Genomic DNA, 14,204 nt, shown 5'->3' with positions numbered 1-14,204 from the left:
TTTCATCTGTATCGGATTAAATACAAATCGGGGAAACTACAGGATGTTCATATGACAAGTTGCAGGGCTTTTTGTAGGCGAGCAAGGATGCAGATAAGAGTTGTCAATTGATAACTATACATTACAATGTTTGCACTCTTGGGAGCAACAGCGCTGGGCATGCAACATAAGGAAGTGGTCACAACCCTTCTGGGGATGCCTAGGGAAGCTGTGATCACCTATCTTTTTATTAGTGCAGTGCGCACCGTTTCAGCGGCATTGTTTCTCATCTACTATGGAGAGCTCTCGTGGCGATCGAAAAATCTGCTTCTGAGAAAACACTGGCGAGACCTAGGTGGGCCACTGTATGCAGGATCGCCAACAGCTTTGTCCAGAACAGCGATCACCTTGTCATCCACAACTAAAGCTATCTGAGAGTTATTGCTTCTCATGTGCAGGTCTGTGGGCTACAAAGCTGGGATTCATTGTGCTCTCTGCACACCTGCTGGCCTACCGGTGTCAGCAGGAGTGCGACCCCAGGCTCTTCCACAGCTTTGAGCAGCACTTCTACAGGGTGCAGTGGTACATCCGCCTGTTTGCAGCCGCAGCTGCGACATCCAGCATTGCCATGGCCGCATTGCTGGGGACCTGGAATTTGCTCCTAAGGGACACCCATGATGCTGCGCAGCATCCTTCAAAGATGCTCGGGGCAATACCCAACAGCATTGTAGAGGCAGCAGGCCTCAAGGAGGGGTTGCATCAGCTGAACGGCAGCACAGCTGCCGCCCTGGTGGGATGGATCAATGGGGTCGTGTGTCCTGCTATTTTGGTCTATGTTCTGTGGGCGCTCTGGCTCCCTCAGCTGCCCTTGCTGCAGCATTTCTACTTCGCTTCCTTGAGAGCCACGCAGCAGTCTAGACAGGAGCTGTAGTATTGATGACAAGTTCTCTGGAGGTCTTCCGGGTTTGTGTATTGCTGATGTGAAAGCTTCCATCCAAAAAGAGAGATGCACGCGACTGAGAGATTGACCATGACACTGACATGGTGGTTCTTTGACCAGATTGCCGGGCGTGTCTGAGTTCCCGCTTGGGTTTATGCACATTCTGAAGCATAGCGCTCATGTAATCAGAAGCATTACTTCTAGCGAATGGCGCCAAGCATGGGCGTGCCGGTACCAACTTGGTCAAAGCTGATCAGATTGATCAATGTTGTCATCTTCTAGAGCAGGCTGGGCACTTACGCGTAGGCAATGGAAACATTTGCAATAAGAAAGATTTGAGCTCTCTGTTTGCACCCATTATATATCAATTGATGCCAGGCATTGCAAGTCAGGCCTTGTGAGTCATGAGCAGAGCAGTGCCCGAATGGTCCAGGGTTTCAGTGATGCCGATGGAATTCCAGGATACTTTTACCTGACTAATCTACATGCACACCATAATCATCTTTCGGTATATAAATGTCACTAGACGCACTTGTGCTTGTGCAATGTGCCTAGTAACTTACTAGTCAAGCACATCTTGCAGGTTACTCGAGACGAATAGCGTCACGATTGGGCTCAAAGCCCCTGATCAGCTATGTCACGATGCTTTCTAGACATATCTTACGCACTTTGAGGAGTATATCTCACGCTCAATCAGGCTGCTTGGGAAGACGCACCCTGCATGGAGAGCAGGTCTCAAATTCTCTTTATGCATTTGGCAACGGATCTCAGGTATGGAGATCGTGATTGCAGGCTCGTCTTGATCAATACTGTTGAAAGGTCGATCCTCGATCAATAATGCCGTGTCTTTGATCTGAGTGTCCAGAGGCTATTGTGTAGGGGGCATTGGGTTGTGACTCGACAGCAGACAGCTACTCCCCAGAACAAGTGATCTTGTCAGAGGATGTTGTGGGCGTCTCAGCAGGGCATTATCACAGCCTAGCATGGACATCTGAAGGGCAGCTGTTCAGCTGGGGGTAGGCAACCACCTCTTACCTTTGGGAAAGCAATCGTGAGACAGCTTCCCACTAGGCAACAATACAGATCCATACCAGATCGATTCAATACGTCAGAAGCTGATAAGACTGTGCATGACTGCCCCTTGACAAATGCCTTGACAAGTGCATCAGGCGGAACAATGAACAGCAGCTGGGGCGGGCGCATGCTGATGAGGATGCCCCCTTCGGCGTCAGCATTAAATCTGGCCTTGTGACAGACATTGCCACGAAGGTGGGTGCCTGTGAACACCTTGGTGTAAAACCATGTGCTTGCATGCCTCAATGCTGGATCTTGTGACACAAGCATGGCCCAGATGCGACTACTGGAGAATGAGTGCATGAGAGATCCAAGTTGGAATGCAGGTGATCGGCTGTGCAGCATCAGGAGTGGCGAGCATTGCAGTGGGTGCTGATGGTGCGCTGTACAGCTTTGGCAAGAGCAAGAGGGGCCAGCTGGGGCTCGGTGAGGGCAGAAGTGCTGCTGACACCCCAGAGAGGATCCCAGGAGTGGAGGGCATAGCAGCAGTGGGCTGCGGATGGGGTCACGCCCTGGCCTTGACAGGTGCCCACCTTTCTGTCTTACATCTGCTTGCCTTGACGAGGTTGCCACTCGTTCTCTGAAGACTGTGCTGCTGCAGATTTCCCCCCCAATCTATCTGTGTCAGTCAAAAAGGAAGCTTTGTGCGGGTGCAGAGGATGGCGAAGTGCTGTCATGGGGCTTTCCATCAGGAAACAGGCTGGGGAACCTGCTTGATGGCGGCAGCGCACAGGTCAACTCTCGGCCAGCACTGCGCGCCAGCTGTGTTGAATTTGATCAACTGTATATGATGCTTCAGACCCCCGCGTCATCGCTTGTTGTTGTCCCTGTACCTGCATGCAATTCTCTGTAAGGAGGGCTGCATGGCTGAGCAGTGGCGCGCAGATGGCTGAGCAAGAGGCTCTGGACAGCTGCGTGTGGTCACCACGACGTGTGGAAGCATTGAAAGGCATCAAGGCAAAGCAGGTGTGACTTCTCTGAGGCGCGGATATTGCCATGACCATGCGCATTTGATCCATTGGGCATTCCAAAGAACCATAACTTGTGCGGCTCGAGCCTGGCCTGAACTATGATCTGCACCTGACTGCTGCAGGTTTGCTGCTCGCTAGACTCATCCCTGGTGCTGGCCAGGGATGGGACACTGTACACCTTTGGAGACAACTCGCTGGGCCAGCTGGGGCGGCCATCAGTGTCTGAGCATGGACCGGAAGACTGGGTTGTGCGTGGGGAGGACGGCGCTCCCATGAGACTTCAGCGCATTGCCGCTGGCTTGGGACATTGTCTGGCAGTCACCCATGATGGAAAGGTGTGCACAACTAGTTGGACCAGCCCGGAGGCAATATAATTTTTTGTCTATTTCTGGCAATTTGATGACCATCACTTGCCCATGCACTGCATGCTGGGTGCCTGTTGCACTGCACATTTGCTGTGTGTCTTGCTGCTTGAGGCTGCAGCAAAGTTTAAACAGCAGTGGTTGATGTGTTGAGAATCTCAAGTTGAGATGGGCTGTGGTGTGCAGGTGGTTGTGTGGGGTTGGAAGCACGGTCTTGCAGGGCATCCCGAGACGCTGCTCGCGCCTGTGAGCGTTCCTGGACTGCCATTAAACACACATGCAAGGCTTGCAGCTGGCAGAGTGCACAGCCTCATAGCCACAACAGCTGCGGGTGCAGACACTCAGCAGTCCAGTGAGACCCGCGGTAGGAATAATGCGCTGTATGCTTTTGGAAATGGCCAGAACGGCAGGCTAGGATTGGGATCATCGCAAAGTGTGTTTGAGCCGCAGCTCGTGCAAGATATTGAAGGCCTTAGTATCAAGGATGTTGTGTGCGGTCATGACCACAGCCTGGTATTGACTTCTACCTGATGGAATTCTTGCGCATGCCATATAGATCACCCTTACGGATCTTGCAGTTGAGGGTCTCTGCAAGACTTGCAGTGCAAGTAATGCGATTCTGACACTGGCAGGTACTACGCCCTATGATTGATAGTCTTAAACAAAGACACTGCGTTCAATTCCTGCAACCCATGCATGCAGACAAGTACTCACAAGGAGCATGCTTTTCATAGTGTTACTTCACGTGCCAGCACTGGCTATGCCCACAAGCAGTTCCTTCGTTCGCGTCTGAGTACATCAAACACACAGAGAACCGACCAAACAATAAAGTGCAAAGTCAACAACAAAATGCAGTAGCAAACATTTAGAGCGTTTTGCCATCAGCTGGTCCGGGACTGCATTTATGCACTGTTTGTCACAACAACGCTGCCATTATAAATCCACCCTTGCAAAAGTCACACCCGGCAGCTCCCAGCAGCCCGGCCCTGCTTACTCATGCTGCCCTGACTCACCCGGCGCCCGCATCATCCAGCAGCTTCCTCAGGTACGCTGCGCGCTTGTGGGAGGCCAAGGCCATCCACTCGTGCTTGGCCAGGGGCACCACGGTCCAGCCGTGCCGTGTGAGAGTGCGCCTGACTGCCAGCGTTTCCCCGAGCGGCCGCCTGGGCCAGGAGCTGCTGTAGAGGGTGGGGCCCTCAGGATGGATCGCCACCTTGTCACGCAGCAGGATCGCGGACGTCATGTTCTGCAGGAACTTCTCCTCGTGCCACACGCCCAGGTCCGCCAGGGTTCGGCAGATGCTCTGCCCACAGCTCACAAGTTTTTGTCAGGCTCCCTCGTGACCCATATAACCCTTTTCTCTCTCTACTGTCCATGCAAAATTCGTGTGAAGCCAGCAACTCCGCATCGAGCCAGGCTTGTCTTTAGCATCCCCGTCTTCAGAGACATGCGGCAGGATAGAGCACAACAAACAGAGGGTGATCTGGGTTTGAGGGGCCAGAGGTGTTGAACCAGACATGTTGCCGAGGCTTGTGCCCCTATGCTGTTCTGCCTTGGTCATGAGGCAACAGGGTGAGCAGCAGTCGCGCTGTATTGAAATTATCAAGGGAACAGGTCTCTAGGGCGCACCTGCTGCAAGGGCGTGAAGTTGCTCTCTGCGAAAAGCCGGTCCTGCCAGGCGCTGGCTGCATAAGCCCAGATCCATGTCGGCAGCTGGACGGTGAGTGGGTCCTGGCTGGCCGCCTGCACCATCCGCTGCACCTGGTACAGCTGCTGGAAGTTCTGCGCGCACATGCTCACACCGTGCTCAAGCTCATAATTTAGACCAAGGGGCGCATCTCATCGTGGTGCTCGGCATCCCCTTGATGGATTTCCCAGACACTGCAGAGCCAAAGTGCAACAGCTCTGCCTGGTGAACAAATGGACCAGGAATTACTTTTCAACGAATCTTGCAGGCTGCGTGGTGCCCACTATTTGTACTCAACCAGCCACAACCAGCCGTACTTATCAGTCCCCAAGAACATCAGGAAGGATCTCCAGCACCACTCGCAGGATCCCATATCGGAATTATACTAGAGAACTGTGAGCAAAATGAGCAGGATCCGGCTCAATAATTCCTGCGGCTCAGGCAGTTCTTGGTAGAACGAAAGCAAGGACTGGCAGCGGAATATACCTCAGGCTCGAAGGCTCCCAGAGGCAGCTGCTCGAGCCGGGCGCACATGCGCCGGAAGGCGTCCGGGGAGAGCTGGTCCAGCACAGCCAGGGACCACAGCACGTCGCACAGCGCGCACCCTGACAGCTGCCCCGCGTCCTCCAGCAAATGGTCCCTTAGCGCCGCCACCAGCTCTGGCTCATCATGCCCCTGCATTTCCCAGCCCCCACCGTCACAGCACTATTCGACCCTAAATTTACACCCCACAGAAAGGTGTATTTGTTGGCAGGGGTAATCTCAGTGAGGCCGTGGCTGGACCACCCCGGCAACGCCGTCTGATGCCAGCCATGCTCGCTGGCCGTGACCAACAAGTCAACGCCTGGGTGGTGGCGTCAGTGAGCCCAAAGGAGGGTACTGGCTTATTCTTCGTGTCACAAATCGATCCTTTTGTGGCATCACACACAGGCAGGACCATATACTGTATGGCCCTCTAACAAAAAAAGCCACAAAACTCATCTTTCAAACCAACCATGGACCAATCCTCTCAGGGGCTCACCGGCAGCCATCCCAAGCAGAAAGCAGCAATCACACATAGCTTTGAAAAACGGTTCCATGGAGCAAAGGTAAGAACGGCGCGCACAACGACGGCCAGGGCGTGGAGGAGGTCGGAGCGCTGCTGTGGCTCGAGCGCGGCCACGGTGGGCGCAGCCTGCCGCGAGATGACGCGGTACATCGGCTCGTCATAATGGCGCAGGTGCGAGAAGGAGGCCAGCAGCGACGCCAGCTGTCCCGGGCTGAACGTGGGCACCTGTGACAGCGGAGGGATTTTTGTAAGGCCTGTTTGTTTATACTTCTTTGGTCCTCAGCGCCACAGATGACCATGTGGGGCCATGTCAGTGGGGCCATGACAAGCAAGGCAATTTGTGCAAAAATTACCCCATTTGTGGGTGCTGGCAGCGCTCGAGTGTCTGCCAAGTGGGCAGGTGTAGATCGAGCCGCAGCAGGGAGAGGTGTTTCATGCTTCCCCAAGATGAAAAAGTAACATGTCAGCATGTAGACTATGTAAGTGGGTGCTCTAGTAATGGGGGAGCACCAGGTCCAGCGCGCCCGCCGCTATCGCCTTGAGCAGTTTCCCCGTCCCCTCCGAGTCGTGCTCCGTCTCCGCCAGTGCATGCGTGAGGCTCACCAGGCCGCTAGCATCCAAGTCCTGCACACGTGGCCATCCACGTACGATGACCTCCCGAAAATGTGTTCTTGCGTCAACTTTGAGGTGTTTGAAAGGGTCGTTGCCGATCTGGCACAGCGCTGAGCAGGGCTAATGGACCTGATGGAGGGCAAGATCTGCAACTCATGTCCGCCAGGCCTGTGGAGGGAGCAGGTAGAAGGAGAACACATCTGCAGGAGAGAGATGATGAGGGAGCCCACCTTGAAACTGCGCAACACTTGGCCCACGATGGCGTCTAAAAGCATGGTGTAGCCAGAGCCCCTGCACTCGCAAAATCCGCAAGACTTCATCATTGATAACTGCAAAATGTGGATCTGCTGTCCTAAGCCACTTACAACACTTGCTTGGTTCAGGCATAAAAAGCTTTAGCCTGCAGTACCTGTGTTCCAGCTGCACATAAGCTCCACAGATGGTGGCAAGCTGTGGCGCTTTGTACTGCTGCACAGAGTCGGCGACTATGTCGCTCACCTGCACCACCAAGATACACAGTCGTAAGAAGGCTTTTCTTGATGCTTTTATTCGCTGTACATGGAAGTGTAGAGCGCAGCGCACCGCTTCCAGGACGATGTCAACGAGGGAATCCTTGACTTGAAGGTGTCCCAGTACAGCCACCAGCTGTGTGATTTCGTTAGGTGAGAGGTACTCCAGCTGCGGGCAGAGGCGCTGAAGCGGCACCACGACTTGCCTAGCCAGCTCCTTCCTGTTTGCTGGTGAGCTCTCACCGATTTGCAATAGCCGTGCTAGGTCACTGTTCGGCTGCCTGGCTTCTGCTGTGACTGTACTGATTGTTGATTGAGCAACGCCATCTGCCACTGAATCAGCTGAAGAGGTTTTCTGCTGGCTACGTCCACCGCCAAGGAGCTCACGCACGACAGCACTGGCATAGGGCCAAGTGCTGGCAGGGAAGCCCAATAAGGAGGTAAGCTCCTTGCTCGCACTTGTGCTGATATTGGCCGAATAACTCTGCTGTGATCCTGGAATATGGACTGCACAGCACAGCAAGTGTCATAAATAAAGAAGAGCCCTCATCTTCCCGCATCTCTTGAAGACTGCGATACACGACATATACACATTGTCGGGTGGAAGACGACGCAATCCCGCTGGAGCAGAGTTAATTTTTTATAGTGCATTTTTGCAATCAGCACATCCAACGGATAGAACCTCACCTATTAAACGAGATCTTTTAAGAACAGCCAGCAAATGAGAGCGGGCCATTGTCCTTCATGCAGAGACGCAAGATATTCGCTACTGCTTGATAATTGTAGGAGCTGTGATTGATGTTCTTGTTTCTTGCTCTGAATATCTCAAATTCCCAGTATCTGTGAAGGACAATCCTTGGAAAGCATTCGCCGGGCAAATCGTTGGCGATTGCTGAATCCCCCGCGAATACCTGGTAAAGCCTGGTGGCTTTTGGAAGACTCTCCAAAAGCATGGCATGGGATCCCCTTGGTCATTACAATTTCCAACTGTTTCCTCGTCCACCTGGCCGAGAGCTCTTGTCAGTGATGACATTTATATAGCACCTGCATGCAATTGCTGGCTGCCAGCCAGTGGCCGGCACCGCGGCGGCGGCGCGCGGTCTCAGCGCTGAGCCCGCGCGGCTAGCCTGAGTACGCGGTACCGCACAGTACCGGTCCCGGCGGGCCAAACATGGCCGGACGTGGGCCGGAGCTTCATCCATGGACCCCAACGTGGCAACGACAGCAACTAGTTACTGCCTAATTAGTAATTCGTAAATATTGTCAGGCTTCAAGCATAAGTTATTGAAGGCCGGGCCTTCTAGGATAGATCGTCTACCTACCGTAGATCATCTTATAAGATTACATCAAAAAAGAACGATTCGTAGCAACAATTGTCGGGCGCCCCCGGGACCACTGGCAGGCCGGCGCCTCTGCACCCTGTCTTATATAATGGTGACGTGCGACAATTGACTCTCTCAATGCGTTGCATCAAGATACCATGTGTTCGGATGAGGTCCCCCATTCAACTTGAACAGCACTCTCGCGGAGCATCTGCAATTCAGCAAAACTCGCACCAGGCCTACTACAGCAGATGCATCACATCACCCGCTCCTCAGAGAAGTTGAGGCAGGCTCAAAATTCTGAGGCTCAGACATGCGGTACATGTACAGGTTGTCCTACAACTGTTATGGCAGACCATTCTCAGCATGCAGGCTCCCTTGAAGCAGTATGTAGCCCATCTACATGAAAAAACCAGAAGAGGAGGCTTCATTGTGATGGCTATTAATCATTAGTAATGTCCTTTTGGTCAGACAACAAACCGGTCTGCATAGTCTTCGTTTGTGAGCTGGCACATGTCCTTCTTGCCGAATATGTTGTACCTGCTGTCCGCAATCTGCACGCATCCAAGTAGTTCTCATGCACTGTAGTCATACTGAGTATGCACATGTAAAAGTTTCTTGGCATCCAGTATGACGCTTGCAATGATGGTACTCTGTGATTGCTCTCCCCAATACATTTGACATGAAGGGGCTCACCCGGTCGTACACAAGATCCCTGAAAAAGCCGGGCAGAGGGAAAAGGACTTGTGCCAAAGCTGGGTATGGCGCACTCAGCCGCTTGGCTATCCTCAAGATTGCCTCTGACTTGATGTAGCACGCATTTTGTTCCACCAGCACTATGGATGATATGTCATCCGGTCGCCTTCCACACCTCTACTGCATCCACAGACAACATGTTTGCACTTCCTTTGGTGGGATCATCAGGAGTGTCACTGCTGCTCGACCATATTCGACAGTCTGGGGAGACCACATACAGCAGGACATGAGGTGGAAGAGCATGGCTGGCATCAATCTTACCTGCAGCAACCTCTTTCCCGTGTCGCTCTGTAACGCAGCAAATCGTAGATTGGCCTTTGAGTCGTTCTTGAGGGCAAAATCCACCCCTCCATGGCACCTGTAAGACAACAATGGTGATACATTGCGTCCATCTGATGTTGAGTGATTCGGAGTAGAGAGCACTTAGAAGTTATGACGATAATAAATTCATGGAAACGCACAAATTGCAGACACCATCGAACAAGATGATGGGGCGCTTGTCTGTCGCAAACGGTGCCGATGCTGATGACGATGCAGCTGTCCTATTGGTGCAGCTCAGCGTCTTCCTTGTAGCTAATACTGGACGTTTCTGTGTGAATTGTGACCGGCAGGAACCTGGCCCACAATGCACAGAACCAGATGGGCGCGAAAAAGAACTTGCTGCCTGCATGTGGTCAATCTGAGACGGTGCAGCAAGAATGCTCATGCAATCTCTTAAACAGATCTGAAGAACAAAATGCTGCACAGATAGGCATCCGAAACCAACATGAATCGTTTTGAGGTGGCAGGCACGTCACGCTTACGTCATATCAAAGCAGCTGTGGCCCACTGAACACCTGTGGCAGGACGATCTTCTCTATTGCATCAAACATCATAATATTACGCACTTATATTATCTTTGAAGTGGAAGAGTCTATTTGAAGCACGATCGCTTCGGATCGCGGGCCTGTTGCTGCATACTATATTGCTATTCTAGGATCCAACAGACCTTGATGGAAGCAGGTGAGAGCGCAAGAAGACTATGAGCTTGTTTGATCGCGTGGATGTCTGAAGTGCAGCAGTATCTTATGAATGCTTCCAAGGTTAGTCATTGCAGCTTTTGGCAATATACTTGGATCGTGCCAGCGGCTTCAGCTTCCTCAAGTTGTTCACTCCAACGTTGAAAGTAACATAGTTTAGTGACTTGCAACGTCAGATCGGATGCTATGATAAGGCATGGCGATGATGGTGTGATGTCAGGTGAGGACAGCAGGCCGCCCACACCTTCAGAACCGATGGAGGCGGATGGCATGGAGAGGCAGCTGTCCTGGGCGCTGCCTGAGCTCCCGCCTGCGGTGTCTTCGCTGTACACGTGGGGCAGATCAGACCTGGGCCAGACAGGCAGCGGCCGGGACCAGAATAGCACAGCTCCCGAGCCAGTGCAGGCGCTGCAGGGCAAGGATGTGGTGCACGCTGCTGGCGGCAGCTACAACAGCGCCTTTGTCACCAGTGCGCGCCTGGCCCCCTGCTACACGGCATCACCCGCCCAGCTGACCCCTTGCCGACCTCGAGCCTTGGACATGGGCACCCTTCAGCACCGAACCACTCTGCCAACAGCCTGTCAAGCAAGGCCTGATCAAGTGCCGCTCAGGTGTCATGATGGACACACACATGAGGCAGGAGACAGAGGAGTGCCAGCCACGCCCAGCTGAGCATGGCGGCATGCATGCCTCAAAACAAAGTCACCTAGCACCTGTCTGTCCCAGTGGGATCACACTGACAACCCTGCGGTGTGCGTGGGCAGGGGACGGAGAGCTGTACACGACAGGCTCCAACGATGCGAGGCAGCTGGGGGTGAAGGGGAGAGAAGTTGCTCTGGAGCCGATCCGCGTGAGCGCACTTGAGATGAACAACGTGCACGGCGTGGCGTGCGGGCAGGGGCACATGCTGGCTGTTGTGGACAACGGCCACCTGGCTGCCTGGGGCAGCAACGAGTACGGGCAGCTTGGTGAGCACTTTTATATTGCCTATACCGCAGGGCGTGGAGGGGCAAAATCTTGGCGGCTGTCATTTGCAGCTTGTTTGCAGACGCACCTAGCCTCTAGAGATCTGCTTGCATCAAGCTTGTGGGATATGGTTCCACAAGTTGCTGCAGCAGCAAAGCTCGCCCTAAGAAATATCAGTCTGCCATGCTGTGACGTGACAACAGGGTAGCCTTTTACTGTCACAACGGCGTTTGTTTGAAGTTTGGATAATTATGGGTGCATGGGTGTGTGGCAGGGACTGGGGAAGTGGGGGCGAGCGCAGCGCAGCCGCGCGTGCTGAAGCGCATACGGGGGGCGCACTTTGCCAGGGTGGCGGCGGGTGCCACGCACTCGCTCGCGCTCACCTCAAGCGGCCAGGTGTACTCCTTTGGAGAGGGCAGCTTTGGAGCCCTGGGTGCGCCGTTACCCCAGTCATGCCCTTGGACAGCCCTATCTTAAACCATAACCTGGCCCTGCATTTGCAATGCGTGCAATAGATGAGCATATTCTCAAGTGCAACTTTGACCAGCAGTCAGCAATCTACATCTTAGTTTGGAGTAATGCAGAGCATTTGTCGCTACCGTGTCCTGACAGTGCAATTGCGAGCATGCAGCCTCAGTAGCTTGTTGGCTGCGCAGGCCACGGGGACGTGAACAACAGGGCAAAGCCAACGCTGGTGCAGGCGCTGTGGCCCGAGGCAATTGTCAGCATTGCTGCCGGGGAGTATTTCAGCGCGGCGGTCAGTCTGAGCGGCAGAGTATTCACTTGGGGCCGCAACAAGTACGGCCAGCTCGGCAACGGCGAATTTGGAAATGCATTTCTGCCGCAGCCTGTGCCGGGAATTGAACAGGCTGTGCAGGTGCAGATCCCGGGTCCTCTGTCTTACTCGGCGGCCACATTGTGTAGGTAGTGATGCCTGGTGAATATCTCAGGGCTCAGGGCATTCGCTGTTACAAGTTGCTTGCTGTGGTGCTTGCCATGAGCTCGAGGCCCCAATCTTTGATTTGTGACACCCCCTAGACACCCCCTAGATTCGCTCACTTGGATGGTTTCTGCACAGGTGGCATGTGGGGACCACCATTGCATAGCACTGACGCGGTGGGGAGAGGTGTACACCTGGGGGCTGCACAGCAGTGGGCAGCTGGGCCAGGGGAGTAATCTGGGCTCTGAGGCCCTCAATGGATGCCTGTGCAGCCCCAGCAGGGTGGACTCCCTAGCTGATCAGTCCATCCGTCAGGTCAGCCATTCTACTTGCCGACACTTGCCTTACAAACACAAAGCCTGAGCAACATTTCAAACCTCCAAATGCCACTCTTCTTTCCTGGCAAGGATCATCCTCACGTCAGCAGCAAGAAACCCATCACGATTCACGCGATTCGTGCCCGCTGTCTCTGCTGATGTGGCAGTTGCATTTGATGTGGCGTCCAGGTCAGCGCGGGGGCGCGCCACAGCTTCTTCGTGAGCCCTGGGGAGCAGCTGTGGGGCGCCGGCGCCAATGACGAGGGCCAGCTGGCGCTGCAGAGCGTGCCCAGCGTGGCCCTGCCCACACGCGTGCCTGGGCTGCCCGGCCTGCCCATGCGATTCGCCGTGGCGGCCGGAGACCATTCCATTGCCGTCCTAGATGAGTCCAGTGGCCTGCAGAATGGCGGCCTCCAGCGCAGGACCTCAGGTGCAGGCCCCATTCTTTTCTGCAATTCTCCCGAGAAAGGGGTCTGTTGATAGTCTTGTCCCCTTGTGCCGCACGGCAGGAAAGCAGGCCTCAAGGGGGTCCAATAGAGCTGTTGTCACCTACAAAATGAAAAGAGTGGGTGCAAGCAGAGTTGTGTTGCGGAATTATACAGGGGTCAGGCAGGTCTGCATGAGGGTGTCTGTTGGCTGGAAGCTAGTTTGAAGATAGATTTGAATTTTTTCACGAGGGTTGGTATGCGCGGGAACAGGGCCCTGCAGGAGCTGCATGATGACGCTGCAGATGCCGCCCGACCTGCTGCACTATGCGGAGGCCGCCACCGGGCCCTCAGCAACCAGGAGAGAGGTGCGCAGGCCCTCTCAGAACTGCACCCCTTACCCCCAGCCTGCCATTCCTACTAGCTGACCTTGAGTCAGGCAACCACCATAAATATGTATTACTCTGCAACGAGCTTGTTGCATGCCAGATTGTGTGACAGAGGATGCAGAGATACGAAGGGATGAATATATCTAGTCACAGTGTCACTTTGACACTCTTTTATTTGATGTTTTTGCTGCAGGTGCAGATGTTGAGCCAGGCAGTGGAGGATGTCTTCTCATCACCAGCAGTAATGCTGGCCACCTTTGAGGTGCAGCACTCCCTCGCAAACTCTATCGACGGCAATGCCGATGCGGACGCGGCGGCGGCGGCGGCGGCCGAAACGCAGAATCGTGGCGGCCCCGCCAGCACCGCGCAGGATCACGGCCTGGACCTCACCTTCATGAGCGCCCTCTACACTGCCCTCCTGAAGGTGCGCACAAAGCACTTTGACATCTGCGATCTGCTCCCATCATAGCTTCTACCACTCAATGAGCCTTTGATGAGGTCATCTACTGTGGGAAACTTCAAAACAGACCCTGAAATACAGAAAACTTCTGTGTTGGGCAATGCTGCTTCAGCCGGATGGTCTGGCATCGGCTGGAGAGGGTGCCATCCTCACTTGTGGAACTTGGAACCTGCCGGATAAGCGCGCAGATTCGATTATAGATTCATATTCGGGTGCAGGTGTACAGCACAGAATTGGTGGCCACGCTGGGCAGCGCCTGCAGCCGCCTGCTGGACGGCCTCGCGCAGCACCTGTCGGCGCCGCGGCCAAACGCCGGCGCCAGCTCGCGCGACTCACTGCTGGCTCCCCGCGCCATCTTCGCGCTCCTGCAGAGCCCCATCAACGCCGACGCCTCCGGCATAGGCGGGTTTCTTCACAGACATCCCTAA

The 14,204-nt window shown here is 54.2% G+C and overlaps 4 protein-coding genes across 4 annotated transcripts; 2 read left to right on the top strand and 2 right to left on the bottom strand.

Annotated features, from left to right (window-relative positions):
• Nucleotides 1-41: 41 nt before the first annotated feature.
• COCSUDRAFT_48937 (RCC1/BLIP-II) lies at nt 42-3,857 on the top strand (the record flags this gene model as incomplete). Its single annotated transcript, XM_005643894.1, has 8 exons — nt 42-334; nt 438-553; nt 668-769; nt 2,132-2,188; nt 2,320-2,518; nt 2,650-2,726; nt 3,087-3,299; nt 3,513-3,857. Exons 1-8 carry the CDS (start codon nt 127-129, stop codon nt 3,855-3,857), a joined length of 1,317 nt encoding a protein of 438 aa, XP_005643951.1. The 5' UTR covers nt 42-126.
• A 478-nt stretch (nt 3,858-4,335) lies between these two features.
• Nucleotides 4,336-7,994, bottom strand: COCSUDRAFT_48936 (hypothetical protein; the record flags this gene model as incomplete). The annotated part of the gene is made up of 9 exons (XM_005643893.1): nt 7,870-7,994; nt 7,256-7,689; nt 7,083-7,171; nt 6,904-6,964; nt 6,572-6,685; nt 6,119-6,286; nt 5,500-5,688; nt 4,956-5,108; nt 4,336-4,629 (listed from the first exon to the last, which is right to left on the bottom strand). The coding sequence occupies exons 1-9, from the start codon at nt 7,916-7,918 to the stop codon at nt 4,336-4,338; spliced, it is 1,551 nt and encodes a 516-aa protein (XP_005643950.1). The 5' UTR covers nt 7,919-7,994.
• A 977-nt stretch (nt 7,995-8,971) lies between these two features.
• COCSUDRAFT_19769 (DUF393-domain-containing protein) lies at nt 8,972-9,930 on the bottom strand (the record flags this gene model as incomplete). The annotated part of the gene is made up of 4 exons (XM_005643892.1): nt 8,972-9,058; nt 9,201-9,377; nt 9,522-9,618; nt 9,722-9,930. 4 exons carry the CDS (start codon nt 9,928-9,930, stop codon nt 8,972-8,974), a joined length of 570 nt encoding a protein of 189 aa, XP_005643949.1.
• A 322-nt stretch (nt 9,931-10,252) lies between these two features.
• COCSUDRAFT_58692 (RCC1/BLIP-II) lies at nt 10,253-14,204 on the top strand (the record flags this gene model as incomplete). The annotated part of the gene is made up of 10 exons (XM_005643891.1): nt 10,253-10,262; nt 10,500-10,748; nt 11,044-11,247; nt 11,520-11,678; nt 11,902-12,122; nt 12,324-12,500; nt 12,692-12,932; nt 13,201-13,295; nt 13,510-13,740; nt 13,995-14,204. The coding sequence occupies 10 exons, from the start codon at nt 10,253-10,255 to the stop codon at nt 14,202-14,204; spliced, it is 1,797 nt and encodes a 598-aa protein (XP_005643948.1).

This window comes from Coccomyxa subellipsoidea (genome assembly GCF_000258705.1).
Source record: "Coccomyxa subellipsoidea C-169, whole genome shotgun sequence".
NCBI classification, from domain to species: Eukaryota; Viridiplantae; Chlorophyta; class Trebouxiophyceae; family Coccomyxaceae; genus Coccomyxa; species Coccomyxa subellipsoidea.
Note: the sequence above shows the minus strand (reverse complement) of the source record. Positions and strands in the feature narration are given on the sequence as shown.